The sequence below is a fragment of the Oryctolagus cuniculus genome, chromosome 14 (assembly GCF_964237555.1).
Source record: "Oryctolagus cuniculus chromosome 14, mOryCun1.1, whole genome shotgun sequence".
Lineage (NCBI taxonomy): Eukaryota > Metazoa > Chordata > Mammalia > Lagomorpha > Leporidae > Oryctolagus > Oryctolagus cuniculus.
This window is the reverse complement of record NC_091445.1, coordinates 76873613-76895366: the sequence shown is the minus strand read 5'-3', so window position 1 is coordinate 76895366 and position 21754 is coordinate 76873613. Positions and strand designations below refer to the sequence as shown.

The 21754-nt window shown below is 45.9% G+C and overlaps 1 protein-coding gene across 3 annotated transcripts in view; it reads left to right on the top strand.

The window, feature by feature from the left end:
- Positions 1-21754, top strand: part of ANKRD55 (ankyrin repeat domain 55) — a 118042-nt gene that overhangs the window by 66427 nt on the left and 29861 nt on the right. For all 3 annotated transcript variants that reach the window (XM_051853444.2, XM_051853443.2, XM_051853445.2), the window contains one exon: positions 10358-10486. In XM_051853444.2, the coding sequence (XP_051709404.2) occupies positions 10358-10486 (129 nt within the window). The remainder of the gene's footprint in view (positions 1-10357; positions 10487-21754) is intronic.

Below are 21754 nucleotides of genomic sequence, written 5' to 3'. Positions count from 1 at the left end.
GGGTCCTCAGAATGTTCATGGAAAATGCATATTATGGAAAAAAACATGGATTTTGAAATTTTTATGCCAAAATAAATTTTATATTTTAATTCCATTTTCTCATGATCTTTGTGACGACTCCTCACATACACACACATACACAATGTATGTATCAACATATTCACTGCTGGCATGAGCTAACTGAGAAATAAAGACGACTCTGAAATGAAAAGGAGACAGCTCAGGCTTGCTTTTGCCGCTGGGCTGGAGTGTCTGCACTTGGCTCCTTGATGTTTCGAACAATCTCCTCCTGGCCCCTTCTCTCAGTCATTGTTCAATAGCTCAAGCATAGTGTAGCCTCCATTGTACAGCGGGATGGAGAGCAACAGTTAAAACAGACAGACACACACACCCTACACCTGCTAACTACCAGGAAGCAAAAGCAGAGAAGCTAAAAACAATGAGGAGAACGGTGAGTTTGAGATGGTGAAGCATTACAGTTGCCTAATGACAAGAAGACAGAGCAAGGTGTACCCTGCACAATGGAATAGAATTATCTTCCAGGAATAACTGAAGGAGTCTCAAGCTTATCACAATAATGGTTAAAAACAATCAATTAGTAGAAACCAGATTTCATTAATAGATACATTGATTGAAGACAAAAACTAAGGAATGGGGAGATGGAGGTGAGAAGAAGGAAATCCACCTGAAGCCAGTGCCTGCCTAACTGCTCAAAGCAAGCACAGTCCTGTTTCACATCAGGGAGGTGAATAGCACTTGAAGGTTGCCCTGAACTGAACTCAGCGACTTAAGATAACTTTTTGTACTCTTGGCTTTCTGTGTACATACTCAATACCTGGAACACATTTGATTCTTAGCAATTTCAATATTACAAGCATGGGGCAGGCGTTTGTCCTAGCAGCTGGGACTCCTACATGCCATGTCAGAGTGCCTGGGTTTGAATCCCGGATCCACTCCCCATTCCAGCTTCCACAAATACACACCCTATGAGGCAGCAGGTTTTGGCGGGAGTAGCTAGGTCCCTGACACCCACTTGGGAGACCTGGATTGAATTCCCAGTTCCAAGATTTGATCTAGCCCAGCCCTGGCTGTTTTGGGCATTTGGTGAGTGAACTAGCGACAGGATCTCCCTCCCACCCCCTGCCTCTCACATTCAATAAATATTACAAATAATACTAGGAAGTCCTTGACAACTTCCAGCTTCTCTTTTTCAGTCTTTAGATAAGCACACATTCATGGAAACTGTGAGGTGTTACATAAAAGGAATTTCTCCCCATGTCGCTCTGCAACTATGTGTTTTCTCAGGAATAGGTCTCAGGTTCCATCTGGCTCACCCCTTTCAACGGCTTCAGAGTGTGCCAGGCTGTGAAAATATCTCTATTTACCCATTCCCTGTGAATGGAACTTTAGATTGTCTCGATTTTTCATCATCATAAGCATCAACCTACAGAATGTTCTTGTATAAGCTTCCTTGAGTACTTTAGGCAGGCATTTCTCTAGAAGAGTTCTTGAGTAACGGAGAATATACATTTTCATTTTGAATATGAACCTCCTTATTGTTCCCCAAGAATAGCAGTGTTGGTGTCCAGCTTTGCCAGTGGTGGAAGCGTGCAATTTTCCAGTTGTTACTGGATTTTCTTCTTATTTTTGATGATTGAGCTTGGGCATCATTTCATAGATGTAATGGTCCTTTTTCACATTTTCTTTTGTAGACTTGCCTGTTTCATCTTTTGTCCATTGATTTGTTAGGTAACTTGTTTTCTTATTGACTTGAAAGTTTATTGAATATTAATTAATATTAATCTTTTGTCTTTTGGTGGACTGTAAATTTTTTTCACAATCTGTTGCTTATTTTAGAACTCTCCAGAGTGTCTTTTCTTGTAAAGAAATTTTAAAATATAAAAGCAAAATGATCATTCTTGTCTGTTACTGCTTTTGCTTTTGGTGTCCTTTTTAAAGAGCTACCCTACCCCAAAAACTTGATTTCATTGTGCTAAGTTTTCTTTTGTCACAAGATATGTTCGCAAGGTTTTTGGTTTTTTTTTAAATACGTAGTTTCATTTCTGAACTCTTTGTTCTGTTCCAAGGATCAGTTTGTTTTCCATTTCATTAAGCGCATTGCTTAATTACAAAGTGACTTCTTTTTTTTTTTTTTTACATTTTTTTTTAACTTTTATTTAATGAATATAAATTTCCAAAGTACGGCTTATGGATTACAATGGCTTCCCCCCCATATCGTCTCTCCCACCTGCATCCCTCCCCTTTCCCACTCCCTCTCCCCTTCCATTCACATGAGGATTCATTTTCGATTCTCTTTATATACAGAAGATCAGCTTAGTATACATTAAGTAAAGATTTCAACAGTTTGCTCCCACACAAACATAAAGTGAAAAATAATAGATGATTTTTTAAATGATGATGAAATCAGATCAGACCTATTGTCATGTTTAATCCCAGTGAGAGTCAAGTTGGGAATTGATAATTTCTTCTTTTTTTTTTTTTACAGAAGATCAATTTAGTATATATTAAGTAAAGCTTTCAACAGTTTGCCCCCATAGAAACACAAAGTGAAATATACTGTTTGAGTACTCATTATAGCATTAAGTCTCAATGTACAGCACATTAAGGACAGAGATCCTACATGAGGAGTAAGTGCACAGTGACTCCTGTTGTTGACTTTACCAATTGACACTCCTGTTTATGGCATCAGTAATCTCCCTATGCACCAGTCATGAGTTTCCAAGGCTATGGAAGCTTTTTGAGTTCACCGACTTATCTCATTTAGACAAGGTCATATTCAAAGTGGAGGTTCTCTCCTCCCTTCAGAGAAAAGTACCTCCTTCTACAAAGTGACTTCTTTAGAAGCTTTCCATACTGCAGACTTTAATGCTGTGGAAAAGGTGAGGTTGGTAGGATTGTCCTTTGTGATTTTGCTCTTCAAATCAGGATCTCAAAGAACACCTTGACTTAGAGGCCTGTCTATTACAGCTACAAGGAGGTAACAAGCTGCCCGACAGCTGGAAACTGACTTTTCCAGATCTCAGCTTGCACAGAAAGACCATCATACCAAGAGGGGCAATGAGCTCTCGGCATCTGGGTTGGAAGGCTTAATGCATTTATCCAGAGAAAAACCATTACCCATAGTATTCAAGATGTATTGCCAGTCTTGTATTCAATGTACATTTTCTGTAAATACTTTTTTCTCAGCAGCCTGACAACCCAAACTTCAATTATAACAGCACTCTGAGAAAATAAAACCCAAGTTGCAAAAACAGATGTGAAGTTTGGATATAGTTCTTAGCACTGAGTCCACTTACCACATTCCTAAGATCTAACCATAAGCAGATTGTGTGTGCTGAAGGCAAAATCAGAAGCAACAGTCCCTCAGACTAGAAATCTTTTAACTAGGAAAGGGAAAAATTAATAAAGCAAACTTCTAACAATGCATTACAATCTTCATCACAAAATGGACACCTTTAAAAAATGGAGTAGCATCACCACTATTTAGGAGTCCTCTCCTTCCACTCCCCGCCAACTCCCTACCCCATGGTCTAGAGGGACACTGTGTCCGTTTCGTCTTTACATTCCCAGAATCTAACTCAGTAACTTTGATGTAGTAAAATTCAAATAAAGTCTATAAGGAGAGAGAGAAAATCCAAGAAAAAAGCCGTGTTACCTCACGCTACAATCCTCTCTCCTTTTGTTTTGTTGACTCAACTCCAGTTACCCATTTCATTTGCCAGACAACTCCTGGAGACTTTTAGTTATTTCCAAAATTTACTTTTTTAAAAAGATTTATTTATTTATTTGAAAGTCAGAGCTACACAGAGAGAGGAGAGGCAGAGAGAGAGAGAAAGATAGAGAGGTCTTCCATCTGCTGGTTCACTCCCCAACTGGCCACAATGGCCAGTCTGAAGCCAGGAGCCAGGAGCTTCTTCCGGGTCTCCCATGCAGGTGCAGAGGCCCAAGCACTTGGGCCATCTTCTACTGCCTTCCCAGGCCATAGCAGAGAGCTAGATCGGAAGTGAAGCATCCAGGCTTCGAACTGGCGCCCTTTTGGGATGCCGGCACTTCAGGCCAGGGTGTTAACCCTCTGCACCACAGCGCCAGCCCCCAAAATTTACTTTTAAACAAAATAAGATTTGGGGCTGGCACTGTGGCACAGCGGGTTAAGTTGCAGCCTGTGGTGTGGGCATCCATGTGGGGCTGGTTCAATTCCTGGCTGTTCCACTTCCGATCCAGTTCCCTGCTAATGCACCTGGGAAGGCATCAGAGAATGGCACCCACAAGGGAGACACAGATGGAGTTCCTGGCTCCTAGCTTCAACCTAGCCCACTTCCAGCTGTTGCAGCCACTTGGGAGTGAACTGGTGGATGAAAAAATTTCTCTCTCTTTCTCCTTTCTCTCTCTAATTGCCTTTCAAGTAAAACAAATAAACCTTTAGTTAAAAAATAAGATGTTATATCAATTAGAAGCCTCAAAAAAATCCTATAGGGGCTGGCATTGTTGCACAGCAGATTAAACCACTGTTTGCAGTGCAGGCATTCCATTTTGGAATGCTGGTTCAAGTCCCAGCTGCTCTGCTTCTGATCCAACTTCCTGCTAATACACTTGGGAAGGCATAGAATAGTGGTCCAGGAACGTGGGCCCCTGCCTTCCTTATGGGAGACCAGGATGGGGTTCCTGGCTCCTGGTTTTGGCCTAGCTGTTGCAGCCATTTGGGAATCGAACCAGTGAATGGAAGAGCTCTCTCTCTCTCTCACTCCCTCTCTCCCTCTCTCTGTTACTCTGCATTTCAAAGAATATATAAGTACACAAATCTTTTTTGAAAAAATGTCCTGTAGATTCTAGAGTAAATGTCCTTACCTATTTTTGTACGTGGACACTTTACATGTGCTACTGAAACCTATGGACCCCTTCTCAGGAAAAGATCAGAGATTGCATAAAATAAGATACATACGATTACAAATAATTGTGTTGAACTAGTTATCTGAATATTTCAAATAATATAGTACTATATCTATAGTTTATTAATGCATTAAGATTTGGTATTGAACTAAAAACTAATTTTATAGTAGTGTTCCATGTAAATATATACTTCAATTTAACTAAAAATCAGAAGGAGACACACAGAGAATTCCCATCTGCTGAGTCATCCCTCAAACGTCTGCCTTGGCTAGGACTGAGTCAGGGCTGGAGCCCAGAGCCAGAACACAACCCGAGTCTCCCCTAAGCATGGCAGAACCCAGAACCCAGTGACTTGGGCTACCACCACGGCCATGGAGAAGCCCTGCCCAGAAACAACTCTGGCACTCCAGTGTAGGACACGGTGTCTTAATTGCTGGGCTAAGCTCCCACTCCTATACAATACTTTGGGATATCTGTAATAGCTACTGTGACACAAGAGTATCTACAATTTATACTGATGACGAAGTGACAAGTGCACTGAACGGCACTGTGGTTTGTGGCCTACTTCATAAGAAAATGCTAAATTTCAATTAGAAGTAGGGAAAATAAATATGTAGTTTATTTTTTGTTGCACGCTCACATCAAAGCTTATTTCTATTGATGGATAGGACCCCTGACTTGCTGAAATTTAAAACACAATCTTCCAAAAATATTTGAGCAATAAGTGGAATAATTGTACAGCCTTCCAAGGAGAACTACTTGAAACCGGAAAATGGTTACTCTAGTCATACAGAAATACATGCCCATTGCCTATCATGTCTCATGTAGGCTTCAGCTATCGCCTGAGACCTAATAATTTTGTGCATAAGAATGTAGGTGCTCTGTTTCATTGAAAAATAAATATAATAAATTAAACTTCTATGTTAAAGGCTTTATTTTGTATTTTTTAAGTTTGTTCTTTTAGAATTTGCTCCAGTGTGTCCACGACCTAAACCATTTTATTATTTTTCTTGCACTAGTACCTTATTCAAATTATGGAAATCTCCATTCTACAGACTTTTTAAAATATCAGATATGTGGTTTTGTTATTTTTGTAGGAAGAAAGTGAGGCTTACGAAAGCACATCATTATTCATAGATTTTCCTGGTGCCCTAAAAATTTGACATCAGATTATGTTTGATCTTCAGTCATAATCTTTTTTAAAGATTTTTAAATTATTTATTTGAAAGGCAGAGTTACAGAGAGAGAGAGAGAAATCTTCCATCAGATGGTTCACTCTCCAGATGAGCGTGATGGAAGTGGAGTAGCCGGGACGTGAACCAGTGATTGTATGGGATGCTGGTGTTGCAGGCAGTGGCTTAACCCACTCTACCACAACGCTGGCCCCTTCAGTCCTAGTCTTTGGCTATTGTGATGTTCACTGTTTATTGAGATTACAAAGCTCAAAAAACGAATTTATTTACTAATCGTTCTGATTTATGACCATAAGTGTCGCTCCCCCTCTTCGTGGAGGAACGACACAGGACCCTGCGCTGTTCTTTCGTCTGCTCGGCCCTCCCCGGGTTTGCTGCTGGTTCTTCCCGGGTTGGCTACTATCCCTTCCACCTCCATGGAAGGGCGGTTCCCCCTGGCCACATTCCCCACTTCCGCAGGGGAGCGGCACACTGCCGGCCGGCTCTTCTCGGGGGCTGCACAGGTGTTCCTTCAGCTAGATGTTCCCCTTAGATGTTCCCGGTGCATGCCGTCTCTCTCCTCCTTTATAGTCCTCCTCTGCCAATCCCAACTCGGCTGCCCACACGCCGAGTACGCTGCTCTCCAATCAGGAGCAAGTCCTACAGTTTATTGGTTGAACTGGAGGCAGCTGTGCAAAAGCTGTTTTCTTCTCTCCCAGCGCCATATTGTGGGAGAGCAGATGCATAGAATAAGTCCTAATTCCAGTAACAGTCTAGTCCGGTTTGCTCCCCACAATAAGACTTTTCCCAAGGAAAAAAATGAAATAAAATGGATTTCATCACTATACCTGTAACCCTATCTAGTTTTTAAAAAATCTGTTAAAAGACATCACTCATCCCAATTGTTATGTCTAAACGAGACCTTCTATAACTTTTGTGGGGGATGGTCAGATGTGGTTGGGAAATTAAAAGTATGTGAGTTTTCAAATATCAACAGAGCCACAGGAGACTTCTGTGAAACTCTAGCTCCTTAGAGAACCTAGGATGCTTTTGTTGACCTCTCAGCTGCTTTCATTGTTCTGTTCCCCAGTGTACGGAGACACGGGCTGCACCAAGCAGCCAGCCACATCAGCATTTCTCTCCACGTGCCGCTCAGTGTTGTCTACAGCCCATCTAAAACGGCAGTTCTGAAACATGAAACCTGCTATGCACTTAATCAGATTTCTGGTTCAGAAAACACAAAAGTCACAGTGGTTTTAGGAAAAAAAAAAGTTCTGAGACGCTGATGGGACTTACAAGCCCTTAACTGAAATTGCAACAGCACCGGCTGCAGGCACAGAGGACTCACCTGCACAAAACCGCTGCTTCACAGCAGCCCTACTGCGCACCCAGGTAGTTACAGTGCAAGTTCAGTCCTATCAGCCGTCTACAGACCAACCCTCGGGCAACTGGAACTTAACATTCACTTCAAAACCATCTAGAGAGCTTCTATTTTTAATAGGATTTGGTTGTTTTTTCTTTGTTTTTAATGGACTCTGTCCCCAGGGCCATCTGAGTGTTTGTTGCAAGGTGACTGCGAGTGACTGCTAAATGTTCAGTTCCTAGATTCTTCCAAGGTGCAACCGTGTCCCCAGTGAGAGCGGCAGCTTAGCAAGGTGTCCACAGTTTGAACACAGAGGGGTGCCTGGTACCCAACAGACTCAGGCTTTATACTCCCAGGGATCCTGGGTAACCTGCAACTCACTAGTTAATCCTTGCAGTAACTATTTCCTGCACGCTTCCTCTGGGGTCCGTGCAGTGGGCAGCCCTGGAGAGCATGAGCGGATCTCAGTGTCTGCCCTTACACAAGTGCTAGCTTACCTCGTACTGCTGTCATTCCTCGGGGCTCAGAGAATCCTATAGCGCCACAACGCCGACAGGCTCAGCGGAAGCTGCAGGGCGGGGGAGGAGGCAGCTGTAAGAAAAGGTTCCTAAACAAAGAGCGTTGGGCAATGCCACCCTCTGCCCTGCAGCTGCGTTTGAAAGTTTTGGTTTTCATAGTATATCCTCTAAGAGGATTTATTTTTATTTCTCATTAGCTCAACTGAAAAAAAAAAAAAAAGGGAAATGTCCCTTGACTGAATGTTCACAAACTATTTATATTGTAACAGTAATTAGAGAAGTAAGGAAATAACTCAAGTCTTGCATTGGGTCCGTTCAGAGGACTGCCAGTTATTTCTACAGGTGCTCCCGAATGTCAGGGTGGAGTGGACTGAGGGGAGAAGTAACATCACGTAAATTCACATCTGAACAAAACAAAATATTTGCCAGCTGTTTTAGGAAGAGCCTAAAGGGCAACGCCAAATGCACCAAATAATAACATATGATGGTGACCTTGTCCTTGGGGGAACCTCCATCCCAGAGGGTCAGAAGACCTTGAATCCAGCTAAACATTACAAAGAAAAGAGTTGTCCAGCACCTGAGCTCATTTCCAAAACAAAAGGCCACCAGCTTGCTATGTGAGAACGTTTCTCTCCAGAGTCCAAGAAACCTGGACTTGAGTCCCAGCTCTGTCATAGACCCGATCAATAGCCATAGGCAACTTACTTAACCTTGTGTTTCCAGTTTCTTTACCTGTAAGACGTGCCTTAAGCCTGGCTACCACTTAGGATTGTCATTAAGATTTAGTGAGAACATATATAAAGCTCTTGGCATCCAGTGCACAAAATACAGTAGTGCTCCTCCCATGCCACTCTTTAACCAAAAATATAGGAGTTGGGTTTCAGAGAGTTTTCCTGCTGCTTTGAGTGAGTAATTCTTAAAGCCTAGCAACTGTGTTTACGAATCAAAAAATATCATTATGGAACTGCAGTGTAATCCACCTTCTCACTAAATTAGCACATCACCAAATCATACTTCTGTGTATGGCCACGCCTGAGTATTTACTTCGTACGGACAGTGCACCTGGCGCTCTTCTAGGCTCTAGCAGGGGCAGACGGGCAGGCGAGGACCCAGGCTCCACGAAGCTGCTACTTCAGAACCTTGAAAAGGGATTCAGTGTCTTTATGAATATGGCTGGCATTTTCCAATGAAGCCCAGGATTCTGAAACAACCGGCGCTCGGAACTGGGAAAGGGGAAGTCCGTGCAGAATGGAAAGGATTTGGTTCCCTGGGGTTCAGATGGCTAATCCCAGTGAGCCCAATTAGAAACGAAAGGGCCCCAGTGAAACGGCTCTTCTGAGAGCAAGACATTCCTCTGCTCTTAGACCAGCCTTCCCTTCCACATGGAACCAATTTCTTGAAATACACTCAAGAGGCTCTCTGGAGGCCCAGGGTTACAGGACACTTGAAACCTGAACCTTCGGAATTTCAGGATTTAACATGTAGAACTGGTTGAGGGGGTTGAGTATTCTGATCTCCAGGCCCCGCAAGCCTCAGGGCTCAGCTTCAGGGCTGCACTGGCTCACAGAAGCCTCCAGGGCTTCTCTGGACTTCTGCTTCCATAACCCCAGAACAACCGCACCTGCCTCGCTTGGTTAACTGCTGTAGCAAGCAACACAGAGGCGCTGGGGCTTTGACATGCTGAAGCTTATTTACTGTTCGCATCGCAGGCCAGTGCTGGCTGGCAGGGTGGCCCTGTTCTCCCCCAGCCCTGCAGGAACCAAGCCTGTGCGCTTGGTGCCTGTATCTTCTATAGAGAGCCTCGTCTTCCTCTAATTCAAGATGAGGAACGAGAAGGTGAGGATGGTCGCCTGGGTTTTGTTTCCTAGGCCAGCGCTGGAGGGGGTTCCCGTGCCCCCTCTGTGCAGTCCCCCCCCCCCGCAGTCGGGGCTCAGTCACACGGCTGCTCCTATCTGCAGGAGCCTGGGGACGTAGTCGGACCGTGGCCACTGCAGGACAACACTGAGGGATGGCCATAACACACAGGAGAACCCCTCGGGGTCCCTAGGTCTGGGCCAGGGCCCCTCTCCTCCGCTCAGCTCGTCCTCCCTGGGTAGAGCAGAGAAAGTCACGCTGGTGTCTCCTGTCTTCCTGTCACCTGAAGAGAGGACCATGAGAAGAGAAACTTCAAAGTGGCGCTCACCCTTGCCCCCTCCACCGGAGCACCTTCGTCACGATTCATTCTCGTCCCATCTCCTGTATTGCAGTGTGTGGGTGTGTGTGTGTGTGGTGGTGGTGGTGGTGGGGAACTGCACAGAGTCTTGTGCGGGCCTCCAGGCCTGGCAAGAACGTGTGAGCTCCCGTGTTCTTCCTGGTAGCCTGTGCTCACCCCCAGCCCTGTGCCTGTTGTCTTGTAGGGAATGACCCCGCTCCACTGGGCAGCCTTCCACAACCGGCCTCAACACACGCAGCTGTTGTTGAAGAAGGGGGCAGACCCCACGCTCGTGGACAAAGACTTCAAAACTGCTCTGCACTGGGCGGTCCAGGTGAGAAGGTGGCCAGGGGCTCGTCTCAAGTTTAGACGGAGTAGCATAGTGGGAGCAAGTTTCTGAGTGTGTCAGGCATGAGGGATGGACTGGTCACAGGGAAAGCCCTGGTACTGCCAGGACACTGACACGTGTGATAGAGCCAGTGAGACTGCTCTCTACCCTCCTCTCTGCCTTTTGTCCAGAAGACTTGATGTTTTCAGTTTGTTCAACTGCAAAAAAAAAAAATGTTGATTTGAAAGGCAAAGAGAGAGAGAGAGAGAGAAACAGACAAGAGACAAATCTCTCAACTGGCCTTCATTCCCCACATGCAACAGTGAGGGCCAGGCCACTCAAAGGCAGGAGCTGGAAACTCAGTTGGGGTCTACCACGTGGGGGGCCGGGACCCCAGTCCTCGAGCCATCACACTCCTTCCCAGAGAATGCATTAGCAGGAATCAGAAGCAAAGCCAGGACTCCAACCCAGGCACTCTGATATAGGATGAGGGGCTCCCACGTGGTATCTTGATCTTTGAAAGATGTATTTATTTATTTATTTATCTATTTACTTAGCTATTTATTTATTGGAAAGACAGAGCAGCAAAAAGAGAGAGGGAGAGAAACAGAGAAATCATCTATCTGTTGGGTCACTCCCCAGACACAACAACTGGGGCTGGGCCAGGCCAAAGCCAGGAGCCACAGATTCCATCCAGGTCTCCTACATGGAGGAAGGGACTCAAGTACTCGAGCCATCCTCTGTCGCCTCTCAGGCACAGTAGCAGGAAGCAGAATCAGAAGCAGAGTAGCCAGGACTCAAACCAAGCACCCTGATGTGAGATGCAGGCGTCCCAGGCAGTGACCTAACACGCTGCACCACAGCACTCACTCCCCAAGTGGGGACTTAACTGCTGCACCACACTCCTGCCCCTCGCTGCCCTTCCCGTCCAGAGGGGGCAGCAGCAACCCTGTCGCTTTGAGATTTTGCATCAGTTGTTGAGAAGAAAGCCTGCCAGGATGCACAGGGAGGTGGTTATGGACTAACAAGCAGAACCTGTGCTGGTGTACACACACGCTCATTCTCACCCTCTTTCTCTCTCCATCTTCATGCCTGATGCTCTCTCCCAGGGTAAACCTTCAAAGGATTACTAGGGAAATCCTCGACTCTCTCATCTCCCTTCCAAATTGTCCCCAGCAGCGTCATTCCAGGTGATCCCAACTCCCCTGCTGGACAAGGAGAATAGAGACTTGTGCCCCTGCACGGCTCTCGCCAAAGGGAGTCCACATCAATACAAACAACCAAAGAAATCAGAGCAGGCCCAAGAAATGTACTGGCCACGGATGCTAACGTGGAGGAGCGGGAGAAAGAGAGACACCAGCTAACTCAAGTGCTTTGCATTTGTGAGGGGCAGGACGGATGGAGTTATCTGTCCCCTCCTTCAAGGAGAACAGTCCCAGGCAGCCTTTCAACAAACTCGCTGGCCTGCTCTGGGTCTCGAGCCCTAAGCACCGACATCCCTACCGCTTACCTCCATCAGCCCACTCAGGGCACCCTTGGGGAGCTGCTGCCGCCCACCCGGGAGAGCAGCTTCCGCTGGCCCAACTGTGGTTTCGCTAAGTGCTTTCCTGTGCCAAGCGCAGCAGAGGTGGCACCTGGGACTTTCAGGCCTGCCCCTTGCACTTGATGTGAGAAGACAGCAGATCTGATTTGCAAACGGCTCTGTTTTTTGTGTCTGCGGCCTCAGCGTCAGTGACTCCGTGGCGTGGCAGGGCCAACTCTGGGAGAACCACAGGGAGCACAGCTTGTTTATGCCACCTCCACCTGCCCCAGAACCCTCCCTCGGACTTTCGGTATCTACTCACCCATCCTCCCCCTGCACTGCCAGTCTCTGCCCAGGGCCCAGGCCCCTTGACTGGCCCTCCAGCGGGTTAGGGGTCCCTACTCTAGCAGGGCCGTCAGGGGAATCTGGCTGGGTTCCCTGAAACGGGCGGCATGCATTGGTGCTCTGCTAACGTAAGAATGACGTCAGCATTTTCAGGAGTCCCCCTGGGTGCCCTGCGTTCGGATTCCCTTCATCTGGGTGTGTGTGCATGCATTTTGAAAACTCACCCCGGGTACCTTGGACCCTTCCTCCCCCAGCCCAAGTTAGAGCTGCATCCTGGACTTGACCTTGCGATGGAATCACCAGCAGGGCTTGTAAACAGCAAGTTCCCAGACCTTCAGGGTGGGGGGTGGGGAGTCTTGGGGGGTGGGAGCTCCTGTTTTTGTCATCTAAGAAGCAGTTTGGTAAAATTATAAGAACATGCACTCAACTTAGTAGATTGGAGTTTGCCTTCACTGACCCGGGTTCCATTTGACGGAACTCATCCAATGTTTGAACACGTAGAGAAAGGCATCCTGTTACAGCAGGTTAAGCCACTGCTTATGGTGCCCGTATCTCCTGTCAATGTGCTAGACTGAGCCCTGGCTACTCTGCTTGCTTGCTTTTTTTTTTCTTTTAAGATTTTCTTTATTTATTTGAGAGGTAGAGTTAGAGGGGGAGAAGGGGGAGAGGTCTTTCATCCAGTGGTTCACTCCCCAAACGGCCTCAACGGCTGGAGCTGCACCAATCTGAAGTGAGGAGCCAGGAGCTTCTTCCAGGTCTCCCACGTGGGTGCAGGGGCCCAAGGACTTGGACCATCGTCTACTGCTTTCCCAGGCCACAGCAGAGAGCTGGATCAGAAGAAGGGCAACTGGGACATGCCCATATGGGATGCCGGCACCACAGGTGGAGGCTTAACCTACTACAACACAGTGCACCTGGCTGCTCCAATCTCAATCCAGCTTCCTGCTAATGCACCTTGGGAAGCAGACATCTACTTGGTTCCCTGCCACTCATGTGGGAGACCCTGCTGGAGTTCCTGGCTCCTGGCTTCAGTCCAGCGTAGCCTGGGCTGTTGTAGCCATTTGAGGAGTAAACCAGTAGAATGCTTGGCTCACCTGTGAGTGTATCTCTGGGGCATGAAAAGATGATGCATGTGACAGTGATATGTGCTATGGAATTGAACGAGACATTGTTATTAAGGTTCCTGATTTTCCCCACAAAAACACTACCCATGCTTACGTTTCTTCCTTTCAACTAGATGAGATTGTTTGTTTGTGTTTTATTTGTTTGAAAGGAAGAGAGAGAGAGAGAGAGAGACCTTCCTTCTGCTCTTCTACGCTCCCAAATTCCCACCCAGCAGCCAGAAATGGGCCAAGTCAAGGCCAGGAGCCTTTCTACCACACCCAGAAAGCCCCCCACTCCATGATATCCCAGAATGGCAGGGGGATTATGGGAGTGAGAAATAGTGGGCCCACACTCATATCTATAAAATCTCCAATCTGAGGACCTACACTGTGGCCCAGGAGGTTAAGCCACTATCTGTAGTGGCAGCATCCCATAAGCATCAGTTCGAGTCCCGGCTGCTCCACTTCTGATCCAGCTCTCTGCTGTGGCCTGGGAAAGCAGCAGAAGATGATCCAAGCACTTGGGCCCCACACCCATGTGGGAGGCCCTGAGGAGGCTCCTTGCTCCTGGCTTCAGCCTGGCTAAGCCCTGGCTGTTGCAGCCGTTTGGGGAGTGAACCAGTGGATGGAAGATCTCTCTATCTCTTTCAAATAAATAAATAAAAATAAAAAAAAAAAGGAAGAAACAATTTTTTTAAATCCTCCAGTCTGAATGTGGACTGGGCTCTCGGTTCCTTGTTGCGATGTCCATCTGATCTATATTCCTTTCACTACACTTGCTAGCATGCTTACTGCTAATGTAATTTTTTTATCAAGCCAGGAGCCAGGAACTCAGTGAGGGTCTCCCATGTAGAAGACAGTAACTTGAGCATCACTTGCTGCCTCCCAGAAGGTGCATTAGCAGGAAGCTGCAGTCAGAGGCAGAACTCCAACCCAGGCACTCTGACATGGGACACAGCATCCCAAGTCGCATCATAACTGCTGCTCCCCTTGGTGATGCTGGTTTAACTTGCTGCGTTAATGTGGCTGTTATCTGCAAATGAGAACCATGTGAAAAGGTTTTAACCAGTGCTGATCCCAGACCCCAATTCTTAGATTGTCATTCAGTTATTCGGGGGTGGGACTGGAGCAGCAATAGTTTTAAAGCTCCTTCTTCCCCCCAGGAGGTTATAATGCTCAACCTGATAAATGAATTCATAGTAATGAATGTCAGTATCTTATCTACTCCTGCCTACGATGTTTGCTTTTTGTCCATGGTTGTGAAGCATAATGCTTCATTCTTCTATTTACTCGATTGCCTGGCAAACATTTTTTGAGCACCTACCATGTGTCTGGCATTGGCGGCAGAATGATGATAAGGCAGGTGCCTTCTAGAACCCCTACGAGTGTGCACAGTTGGGGTGTGGATGTTTGCATTCATGTCTGAGAAAGGAGTACGCAACTTTCTTCGGTTCCTCAATGAGGACCTGCGACTACCTCCAAAAGCTTCGGAATCACGGCTCTACAGGAAGTGTGCACCCTCTCTCTTCCCTGTGGTTGGCAGTGCAACCCAGAAGTGGTGTCTTCTGCCCTTTACACAACGCAGACTCCGGGTAATTCCAAATGTCAGTGAAGTCATTGTTGTCCTTGCCTTCTTTGGCTGTTCTGTCCATTTTTAACACAGAACCAACATTGTGCTCCTCTTAATTTTTCCACGTGAATGAACCTATTCCTGTTGTCATTTATGGCCTTCCTGCTTTTCTCTTGGACCGTACAATGAGATCACATTTAAAACTAGAGTCCTTTGAAATAATCAGGCTTTTGTACTTGACCTGGATAACCAAAGCAATATAGATTTGAAACATCAGGCCCATGAAGTCACCAAGCTTGACATCTGCTCTCATTCCTCAGGTCACTCGGTAACTGGTGGCCCCTCCAATGAGCCCATTGCCCTCTTTAATGCTCCCCTGTCTTCCCAGAAGACCCCACTGCTTGGCTGTATCTGGACTAGCACTGAGCAGAGCCCTAGTCCCCATCCCAATCCCTTAGGGTCATGTTCTTGACTACCTGTAATGACAGCAACCGATCAAGACTCTACAAAGATCTCTCTCTGCCTCATCTCCCTTGTACTCCTCTATGCAATACAAGTTCAGTTTCCAGTCCTTTTCTCCTTCTTTCTTCTGCCAATTGGCTCAGACGGCTTCAGCCACCTCCCAATTCAGAGGTTTCTCACTACGAGAACTGTAGCTCCAACCTCTCTTTTCAACTCTAGACCCTCATTCGCTGCTATTCCGAGCCTCTCCCCACAATTTTTCAGACTCTTCGAGCACAACGTGACCAAACTGAATTGATGCTCTCTGCTTCCCATCACATCCCCATCCTCCCAGTAGACTGAGCCACAGACTCCCATATACTCTAGGGCAAGGCTTTGTTTTTCCTCTCTCCTGTCCAGTTAGTGATCAAGACCCTCAGGCCTCTCATCTTTTTCCCTCCTTTCTATCCCCACCATCAGGGTCCCAACAGGAAGCAGAATGGCGTACACGGGAGTGATTGAGGAGAGAGTCATAAAGAGACTATTTACACCCAATCCCAGGGCTGGCCACAGCAGGTTGCCATCAAAACATTCCTGTCCTAAAAGCCATGGGAGGAAGTGATCACCTAGACCACTTTGTGCAGCTCTAATAGAATATCAGAGACTGGGTTATTTATAAGGAGAAAGAAATTTGTTTCTCACACTTATGGAGACCAGAAAGTTCACAGTCAAGGGGCTAGCATCTGGTGAGGGCCTCTGTGTTCCATCATCCTGTGACGGAAGGCAGAAGGATGAGAGAGCATATGGAGGAACGATTAAGAGAGAAAGAGGTCAGATTTGCTCTTTACAAGGACACCACTCCCACAATAACTGCATCCATCTATTCATGGGGTCTTTGCTTCTTAAATGTCCAACTCTCAACACTGGCCTTGGAGATTAAGTTGCTAACACATAAATTTTGGGGATACATTCTCATCACACTAAGACAGCAAAAGCTGTAGATGGAAAAAAAAAAAAAAAACAAAAACCCAGGATGAAAACTCTAGCCTTTGGTAGAATAACAAATTGAAACTGGGGAGGGAGAGAACTGAGGGCAAGATTTAATCTCTCTTTCTTCCTCTTGTTCATTGCCATGCATTGGCCAGACCCAACCAGAGCCAAAGGACTAGATAGCCCCATTGATGCACTCCATCTTCAGCTGACGGTGAAGAGCAGGATAAGAAAAGAGGCTACCTTGGAGACAAGGTAGCCCCCCTCCCATCACTTCTTTCAATCAAGTTCACACCATCTCACCTTCCTGGTTGTGGTTGTAGCTGGTACTCCTACTTTCAGCCTTTCCCCCTCCAATCTATTCCCATGTTGAGGCCATGTGTTCTTCCAACAAATCACACGGACAGACACTAGCATTGCTGTTATTATACCAAAACAACTATGGTTGCTGTTGGTCTTGGCTCAAATACCTTCACTGGGTTTCATTTTACAGTAAACTCCCCACGTTGGCATTCCCTTGTGTGAACAAGTCCCCAGCCCCCAACACACACCTTGACCTTTCCGCCTCAGCACATGCAGTCTTGCCCTGATCACAGTGGAATGTCAGTGAGCCCACCAATTTGTTGTCTCCCTATGGATCACGCTTTTCCATTTGGGTGAAATGTCCCTTTCTTCTTGCATTTCCCATATCTACCCTTCTGTCTGGAGAATTTCCGCTTTTTCTGTCTTATTCCTCAAAGCCCAACTAAATGTCACCCATCCGAGTACATGTGCAGTGGTATCTTGTTTTAGTTTTAACTTCCCTTATGACATATGATATATCACATATTTTCATTTCCTTATTTGCCACCTGTATATTTTCTTTGGTGAGGTGTCAGCATTCTTGGCTTACTTTTTTATTGAATTGTTAGCTTCCTTCTTTTTTTTTTAAGATGTTATTTACTTATTTGAGAGGTAGAGTTACAGTGAGAGGGAGAGACAGAGAGAAAGGTCTTCCTTGTGTTGGTTCACTCCCCAGATGGCAGCAATGGCCAGAGCTGCGCAGATCCAAACCCAGGAGCCAGGTGCTTCTTCCTGGTCTCCCATGTGGGTGCAGGGGCCCAAGGACTTGGGCCATCTTCTACTGCTTTCCCAGGCCATAGCAGAGAGCAGGACTGGAAGAGGAGCAGCTGGGACTAGAACCGGTGCCCATATGGGATGCCAGTGCCACAGGTGGAGGATTAACCTACTGCACCAAGGTGCCGGCCTTAGCTTTCTTATTAAGAGTTCTTTGCAGGGGCCAGCATTGTGGCACAGAGGGTTAAGTAGCTACCTGCAACACTGGCATCTCATGAGCACTGCTTCTGGCTGCTCCACTTCTAATCCAACTCCCTCCCAATTCACCTGGGAAAGCAGCAGAAGATGGCCCAAGCACATGGGCCCCTTCTACTCATATTGAAGACCTGGATGAAACTCCTGGCTCCTGGCTTCAGCCTGACCCAGCCCCGGCTGTTGTGATCATTTAGGGAGTGAACTAATGGTTGGAAGATCTTTCTGTCTCTCTTCTGTGTAACCCTGCCTTTCAAATAAGTAAGTAACTCTTTCAAATAAAGAGCTCTGCATATTTCTAATAATAGTTCATTGTTTCATATACCTTTTGCAAACATGTTTTGCCTGTCTGTGGCTTGTCTTCATTCTCTTGACAATGTCTTTCACAGAGAAGAAGTCTTTAATGTTAATGAAATCCACTAAGTCCATTAATAATTTCTTTCACAACTCATGCCTTTAGAGTCATATTTTAAAAGTCATTGCCAAGTCAAGGTCGCCTGGATTTTGTTCCATCTTATCTTCTGGGAATTTTATGGATTTTTGTTTTACATTTATGTCTGTAATCCATCTTTAGCCAATTTGTGTGAAGTTATAAGGTCTATGTCTGGTTTTCTTTCTTTCTTTCTTTCTTTTTTTTTTTTTTTTGCATAAGGGTGTCCAGTTACTCCAGCACCATTTGCTGAAATGATTTTACTCTCTTGCCTGTACTCCTTAGTAAAGCTCAGTTGATATATTTATGTGGGTCTATTTCTAGACTATCTATTCTGCTCCAGTACTCCATTTGTTTATTCCTTTGCCAATACCACACTGTCTGGATTTGTCTGAAAAAGAATTTATTTCTCCTTCCCTTTTGAATAATAATCGCATAAGGTACAGAATTACAAGCAGTCTTCAGAAAGTTCTTGGAAGATATGTATAATGAAAAACTATGCATGGATTTCAGATTTTTTTTTACACTAACATAAACTTCTCTTTTTATACCTCATTGAGTGAAAGTGAGAGACAGAGCACTTCAAGTCTCTCATGTGGGTAGTAGGAACCCAATTACTTGAGCCATTATCATTGCCTCCCAGGCATTGGCAGGAAGCTGGAATCAGAAGCTAAATCTCCTGTGGATCCAACCCATGAACTGTGATGTAGGATATGGGTATATTATGCAAACATGATTTTTAATTCCATTTATCAATTCAACATTCCTACAGACTTCTTGAAGTACCCTTACATAGGTTGATGGTTTTTTTTCTCAACCCTGTCTGTTTTACTCCATTCTTCTCGCTTGCATAGTTTTTTGTTTGTTGTTGTTGTTGTTGTTGTTTTTGACAGGCAGAGTGGACAGTGAGAGAGAGAGACAGAGTGAAAGGTCTTCCTTTGCCGTTGGTTCACCCTCCAATGGCCGCCGCGGCCAGCGCGCTGCGGCCAGCGCACCGCACTGATCCGATGGCAGGAGCCAGGTACTTATCCTGGTCTCCCATGGGGTGCAGGGCCCAAGCACTTGGGCCATCCTCCACTGCACTCCCTGGCCACAGCAGAGAGCTGGCCTGGAAGAGGGGCAACCAGGACTAGAACCTGGTGTGCCGGCGCCGCAAGGCAGAGGATTAGCCTAGTGAGCCGTGGCGCCGGCCTCGCTTGCATAGTTTTTAAGAAGTCAGATATAATTATTACTTTTGCTCTTCTGTATATAAGATGGTTTTCCCCTCTAGCTTCATTCATGCCATTTTCTGTATCTTGGTTTTCTATAGTTTGAAAATGACATGCCTAGGTGTAGTTTTTCTGGTGTTTGTCCTACTTAGGGTTTCTGAGCTCTGGTGTCTAATATTAATTTGGAAAAATTCTCAGTCCTTATTCAAATACTCAAATATTTCTTTTCTTCCTTTCTTCCATTCTTCTCTTTCTGGTATTTCCATGGTTACACTCTAGTAGTTTGTCATACCATTCTTGGGTCGCCTGTTCTGGATATTTTTCAAACTTTGTTCATTCTCAACTTTTCTCTTTCTCTTCTTTCTAGTTTGGCATTTTTTGTTGACCCATCCTTGAGTTCACAGATGTTTTACTCAGCTCTGTCCAGTCTACTAATAAGCTCATCAAAAGCTTTCTTCATTTCTGCTCTCACGATTTGAGCTTTAACATTCCTTTTTGCTTCTTTGTTAGGGTTCCCAATTCATTGCTTGCATTGTCTGTGTGTTTTTGTGTAGCGTCCACTTTATCTATTAGAGCCCTTAGTATTTTAATTATAGTTCTAGTAAGTTCCCCATCTGATGATTCTAACAACCCCATCATATCTGATTCTGATGCTCGCTCTTGTCCCTTCAAACTGTGTTTTGGTTTTGTTTTTTGCATTTTAGTGCACCTTGTCATTTTTCCGGATAAGCTGATGGGATGTAGTAAGAGGAACCTGTGTAAACTGAACTTTAGCAGAGTTTAGTATTTTTCATCTCCAAGGTCAGTTAGGCCCTGACAAAACTCCGGCAGCTTGGGCCTGGCTAACCAGTTTCCCCTGAGGGCAGAGTGTTCTGGTACACAGCAGAGTGGGTCCTTTTCTCCCCACCCTGCTGGGAGCAGGAGGGAGCTTTTCTCTGATATTTGCTGAGAACCTGAGATGAAACTCCCAAAGGCTCGCCCTCAGGGTCCCCTCTCAGGCTTGTCCACACCCACCTCCAGCACTTCATCGAGTCCAGTTGAGGTTTTCCTACCCCAGTGCTGGCTTGTGCACGGCTCCCTGCTCCGGTATGTTGCCCTTCCCTGGACCCACCCGTCTTTCTCTCCGGTTTTGAGGGTAGCGGTTGGCCCTGGGACCTCATTTCTCTCAGGATCTAAGAAGAGTTCAGGAATAACATGGCCAGCATAACCCAGCCTTCCAGAAGCACAACACCTTGCAACCAAGGAAGTGGTCTGGCAATAGGAATTCTGGGCCTCACGGTCGGTCAGTGAGAGGGACAGTGTAGCCACTGTCCCCCAAATCCCACCACTAGCTCCCTCCCACGTGGGCTCTTCCTCAACAGCACTTTTCTTTTAGCACACTTTCCAAGGAAAATAGAAAAGAGCTGCATTAATATAAAACAAATAGCTCACATTCGTGCATGCAATATGTGTTTAAGGAAATTAAACAAACGCAGGCACGCAACCCTTTGAAGATCTTAATTATAGATTTGTGCCCTTAATGCCTGAGACTGGATTGGTCCAGTATGAAATCCTTCTCTTTCCTGTGGTAGCCAAGACTTTTACACACACACACACACACACACACACACAGAGAGAGACAGTTGACCTGTGGTAATCTGAACTGTGTCAAAATCCTGTAAATATACCAAATAAATGCCAAAGCATAATTACAAATACCTTCTCCCAGTGCATCCAGTTCATAAGGTGAGAGAACCTTAGAAGGAGAAGGGACCACACAGGCCACTGCGTCCAAACCTCAATTCCCAAGTAGGACAACTAGTACACAGGGAGGCGGTCACTCTCCCATGCCCACCCAGCGCCCATGCAGGAACCCAGGCCATGTGACCCAGTGCTTGATAAGAGTGCAACTCAATGGTCACCTAAGTTCAGAGTCAACAAAGAAAAAGTCAAGTTTACAGAATCAAGCCCCCTTCCCTGGGAGCAAGCACTCTGAACTGGTTAGGAAGCTGGCGCCTCGAGGCGTCACCTAAGTTAAAGGAGTCTTCCTGTGTCCACTCCCTGAAGCTCAGCTGCAGAGATGAAAGGCGTGGGAGAAGAGGGACTCAGCCAGATGAGAATACGAGCAGAGAACGAAGAGAAGACAGTGAGGGAGTCAGGGAGGGTGGTAATGAGAAGAGAGGAGCCTAAAGGGATGGGCAAAAGGCCGATGTTTGCGTTGTCCATGGTTGGTGCGTTTTGCTGCACTCACCCATTGATTTAGTCATTGCTCAGCAAACATTCCTTGACAGCTGCTCTTCGCCGGCCTCCACTGCAACACAAAGATTCCCAGTCCCAGGTTTAAGCTGGGTCAGCTCAGAGCTAGCCTGGAGATTCAT